Source organism: Buceros rhinoceros, unplaced genomic scaffold, assembly GCF_000710305.1.
Source record: "Buceros rhinoceros silvestris isolate BGI_N320 unplaced genomic scaffold, ASM71030v1 scaffold18640, whole genome shotgun sequence".
Classification (NCBI taxonomy): domain Eukaryota; kingdom Metazoa; phylum Chordata; class Aves; order Bucerotiformes; family Bucerotidae; genus Buceros; species Buceros rhinoceros.
Window position 1 is genome coordinate 8167 of NW_010389239.1, and position 5394 is coordinate 13560.

The 5394-nt window shown below is 49.1% G+C and overlaps 1 protein-coding gene across 1 annotated transcript in view; it reads right to left on the reverse strand.

Moving 5' to 3' along the window:
- The window catches only part of LOC104491208 (G protein-coupled receptor kinase 5), a gene marked incomplete at both ends in the record, with an annotated part of 46484 nt that overhangs the window by 3271 nt on the left and 37819 nt on the right, over positions 1 to 5394 (reverse strand). The window contains 2 exons of the mRNA XM_010133597.1: positions 3653 to 3843; positions 4960 to 5100. Of these exons, the coding sequence (XP_010131899.1) occupies positions 3653 to 3843; positions 4960 to 5100 (332 nt within the window). The remainder of the gene's footprint in view (positions 1 to 3652; positions 3844 to 4959; positions 5101 to 5394) is intronic.

Here is a 5394-nt window from a genome sequence, read left to right on the forward strand (position 1 = left end):
GCCAGCCACGCTCCAACCCCCTTGCTTGACCGAGGCTGTTTTCCGGACCTGGGAGCTGCTGCCATCCCCGGAGGCAGTGGGATGTCCTCCCCGTGCCACTGAGCAGGGACGAGGCACAGCTTGCTGCCAGTGCAGCGTGGGAGCAAAGCCACTGGAGATGGGACCTGCAGGTGTCACAGGGAAGAGTGGGACACGCTGGACAGGGAGCGTCCCAGCAGGGCCGTGTGATGGGAGCGGGCTGTCCTGGCTCAGGAGCACGGATAAGGCACCGGCGTGGCCGGGTGAGGCCAGGAAAAATGCACTGCTGCAGTTCACACCATCATGCCCTGACCTGTATCTGACTGACTCCTCCTGCAATGCAGTGTGCAGCCTGCTGCAGATCCAAGCAGTGCTTGGCCCCGTCTTTTCCTAAGCCCTCCTCACATTTGTGCCCCAGCTTGACTAGGGCTGGGCTTCCCAGCAAGACACATTTCTTCTCACAGAGCAGAGAGAGGGGGGCGTGCAAAAGAACCCCGCACGCCAGGAGACCGGGGCACCGCACAGAGCCGGGGCGGGAGCCTGCCCCGCGCTGCAAGCTGTACCGCCCTGCGCGCCGTGAATTTTCCTGTGAATGGAGAGTGGAATGGTATAGTTCCGACAATGCTGAGATTAAAATTTCAAACTGTGTCTCCTTTGTATTTATTATTTCGAGCAAAAACATAGAGCCCTCTTCTTGCTTGCTTGACCTCTCAGGATAAACTTCCCCCGTGCCCACTGGTTCCAAGACTGCTTTCCACATAAACAATACTGAGGTCTCTGCAGGGCAGCCGAGTGCTGAGGAGAAGCCGTGGCTTTGTTCAACGTGCCACCGGAGGCTTTCCCTGCCCATCAGCAGAAGGGTGCCAATGCTGCAGCAACGCGGTCGAGGGATTTCCTATCGATTTCTAAACTGTGATTCTGAATCCCTTAAAAACTACTTCCTTGAAGAACTCAGACTTCATCAGTTACTTCATCTTCTGCTCCAGCAGTCACTAGCCCTGCCCGAAGCTGTAACTGTGGCCAAAGGACAGGAATCCTGCGTGCAAGGAGGGAAATGTTGTTTGAATAAGAGAAGGAGAGAGCCCGTGAGGACTCTGAGAGCAGCAGTTTGGTCCTGACAGTCCTCCGTGCTTTAGGGCAGTTACAGCAGCCATCCCTTCGCCCCAGCCATCCGCTGCCACTTCTGTTTTCAGATCTCTGGTTCCCCAGGATCAAGCTGGCTTCCTCCGCGTGCCCAACACTTCCAAGCGCCCAGGAGGAATGTGATACTTGTACTGAAGTGTCTAGGAGAAATAAAACCCCCGGGGGATGCGGTTACATGTGAAGCTACTTCCTACTGGTACAGCTTCCCCTGTGTGAACTGGCCTTGCCTAAGTACGCTGAAACACGAACTGCTGGCACCGCGCCCGCGCTGGAATGGCAACGGGGCATCGTGTGGCTGCACCGGACAGCGGGAACAGCTCCATTAACCATGGTGGACAAGGCTTCATGGCGTGTTTGTGTGATGCCTACGACAAGGAGATCTTGATGCTGCCTGGAGCTTCTGGGCACGATTACAGTATATATATAAATAATGTTTATATCTACCTATAACAGAGATAATAAAATTAAGAATTTTTATGTATATTATCTTTCAATAATTTGAGAACCAGCACTTTTTATGTTTGCTTTCCATGACCCATTAACCTTTACTAACACGATGCAGTGGAGAAATGTAACGTAAGTGCTATGTTTGGCAAGGGAATTCTGAATTAGATAGATCTGACTTTGAGCCTGGTTCTTTTCTCAGGTCACGTCCGCAGCGTGCGTCACCGGCCCGTGAGATGGCGATTTATTTTCCGATGCTGTGATTTACTCAGAAGCATTTTGTTCACAGAAAATGAAATTAAGTCTGAGGAATAAGTGTTTTGTGATGAGTTATTCACCTTGAGAAAGCGGTAGCATTTAGCAGCTGTATTTTATTGACCTGTATAGTACTTCTCATAGGTCCCAAAACACACCACAGTATTACAAATTAGGGGTCTCTGCAGACGCTCCTAAAATACTCGTAGAAAATGTCACCTACGAACCTGTAATATAATTAATCATCCGAACAAATGAGCCTTATGAGGTGTAAACTAGAAACTCTTCTTAAGAGTAACGTGCAAACAACTGCTTAAGGAAGCGGGATGCCATTTCTTTCAGAGGCACCTCTTGTTTTAGGTGGCCAGATCTAATTTGTTTTATTGGAAAGTGGTGTTAGCATGGCATTAGACCAGCCACGTTATGAATGCACCAGTCATTTTCACCAATAAAGTAAGCCTGTGATCTAGTACTTTTTAAAGAAGCACTGTAATACCTCCTAAAACTCTCTGAATGTGGCGGGATGTTTTTTAAAGAAAAGGGAAGCCAGACACGTCACTTATTTTTTGGTTTTTCAGTTGACATTAAACACTTAATTCCATTTTGTTCCTTGGGGAAAAAAAAAAAATCTCCTTCTTGGCTCAGCACCAACTAAATCAGTGCGTTATCTGTCTGCCCTCCTTATGGCAGCTAGTGAGATCGGAGTCACAGGGAGGCAGTCAGTGGCAGTAGCTAGAGATCTCCTCCGAGGAACAACAATGGAACATTTCTAGGTATACAAGCATGTGCATAAGGCTGTTACTCATGGGCATATCAAATGATTTAAAGCGTGGCTTACTTTTTAAAAATAACATATTATTGTCTATTAATCATCATCCTTGAAGTTCTTTCATCAATTTCCAGGACCTCCTCTGCTGTGAATGCCAGCAATAATGATTTCACAAGCTGGGATGATGAAGACAAACATTAAATGTTGTTTACAACTACACTGGTGGTTGATTAAAAATATAAATCCTCACGGAGTCACAAGAACTCTGTCTGCAATCACCCTGCTTATCTGGCAAGCGAATCCTATGATGCCCTGGAATAGTGCTTGTACAGAGCTGTAAGTGTGACTGGAAGCTGAGAACGTGAAACCTGCCCTTCTCGGAGCTGGCTGCCGGAGCCGGGCCGGGCAGCGCCCTGCCCGCTGGCTGCACCCGCAGCGGGTGGGATGCTGCCAGCAGGACGCCTCCCTTCCATGGCTCTGAATGTGCCTCCTTCCCTGGCTGGCACGCGACGGCCAGCACCACGATCCAATCCAGCTGATCAAACCAGTTCGTGTCCCAGAGTGGAAATCCATGCTCTGCATCTCAAACACCCTCTTGCACTAACTGTGCTCCCTCTGGGATGGGAGAGGTGGGTTTTCCACATCCAGTGTGCTGCAGCCCCTAATGGAATACAATCTAACTCATAAAAATTGAGGCTGGAATAGACTGATCTCTGTTTCGTACCAACTAGAAACTGGATTCCCTAATGAAATCTCTTTAAAGGAACTTTTATAATTCTCTTACGTCACCCAGTGCAGTCTGGGGTAGTGTTTGGGGAGCTTTGTGTCAGTTCTGTGTAATTTAGACAGGATGTATTTAGTGCAGCAACTGCTTCCTCCCGTTATTACTGAATCATACTGTATTTGTTCAGGGCTCCGCAAAATTTCAGCCAAAGTGCTAAGGCAGCTCAGCTGTACAGCACTACAGCGAGTGGCAATCCTTTGCTGCACAGGAAAGATGTCCTAAGGCTAGAGAGTGCTTACCTGTACACAGTGTTTTCTCTGTGTAAGTCTTCTAAGCCACAAAGAATCTCTGCTGCATAAAACAAAGCTCTTTCCTCCTCAAAGCCTGGGTTTCCCATGTTGTAGATATGAAACTTCAGGTCACCTCCGTTCATTATGGTCAGAACTAAACACAGTGCATCCTTTGTTTCATAGGCATAGGCTAAATTGACCTAGAAAGACATTAGTAGCGCAGTTGTGACAGTTCGGCAGGCTGCCAAGAAGAGCGCACTAACTTTTCATTAAAGAAAGAGACAAGACATTGACTGAATGTGACATGGGCCTTCTTACAACAGCAAACATACATTTTAGGAGCACAGAAAAATCAGATGTTAGCATTTTAGAGATCAGTTTGTTGAATCCAGCCTATTCCTCCTCAGAACCCTCGAGGTTAAGGCTCGGATAGCTTCACAGGCTGAACAAACATACCAATTCCCGGCATGTAAGAGAAATCTTAATACTCAAGGCAATCTCCACCGCCCGCTGCACTGTTTTGCTGGAGAGGGGTCAAAACCCCTTTCTCCTCAGTAGCTTCCCAGGAGGGCACAGGTAGCCCAGTCCCGAGGTGGTCAAACAGACATCACTGAGGCATGAAGGTCAGCATCACCCCCGCAAGGCTCTGGTGGGTGCTGCAGGAACGATCAGACAATCCAAAAGCCACCCATCACTTTTAAAAGCTACCCAGCACTTTACAGTATGTGCCATTCTCTTTGCTTTTGCCAGGGGTAAGTAAGCACTTATGTACCTGTTGTATTCATAGTGTTTCCTAAAATAAGTATAAATGACATGACAGATGCTGAGATAACAGCACCTTTTAAAAAAAAAATCTAAGAGCAGTTTTTAGAGACTCAAGAGCTGGCTCGGCTCAGGAACACCCTACATCAGGCAGACCAGCTCCACGTCACTGGCCAGATGCTTCTGCTAGCCAATCTCTTTTGATCTGGGTTGAGTCTCCTTCAGTCTCCTCCAAGCTCCTTTCACCCAGCCACTGGGAATTCAGGTAATCACGGCGGATAAAAATAGCTCAGCCTGATGCAGCCCTGATGCAAGTCAAAGCTGTAAAACGCATCATGCTGCATCATGTGGCAGGAACAGGCACCTTGGCTGGGGCATCTCTCCCAGAGCATGCGCTGGCACACGGCTCGACAAGGGCGCGTGGAGCAGGTGCAGAGCAAAGGCAGTCAGCTTCTGGCACCGCTCCTGCGGCAGGCGCGGAGGAGACGTCCGACCGGACACGAGCAGCGCGCAGCAGGTGAGCAGGGAGCCGCGCGAGGGAGTGCAATACTCACTACAAACTGACTATTGACTTTCTCTAAAATCTGCTTCTCATTTAGCGCCATGGATTCGCCTTTCCTCTTCTTTATTCTCTTCTTCTCTAATCTCTTGCAGGCGTACATCTTCCCTGTCGCCCGGACTTGGCAAGCGCAGACCTGCAAGTTGAAGAGAACAATTGCTGGGTAAAGCGAGGCAAACGCTGTGTCTGGGCCGCGCTTCGCTCCTCACAGTCTGATCTGATTTAGTCCTTTTAAGGTCAGAGACGGCGGCGCAGCGAATAAGGCGTAGGCGGGGGCAGCTGGGGAACCAACTACTGTTTCCAATCCTGCTGTGTAATATCGGCTTAATTATCTCACTTTCCTCCGCCAGCTTCCTATCCCACCTCCTTTTGTCTGTGCAGATCTCACCGGCTCCCCCCCAGACCGTTCTCGCCCCCCCTCGCCCCCCCG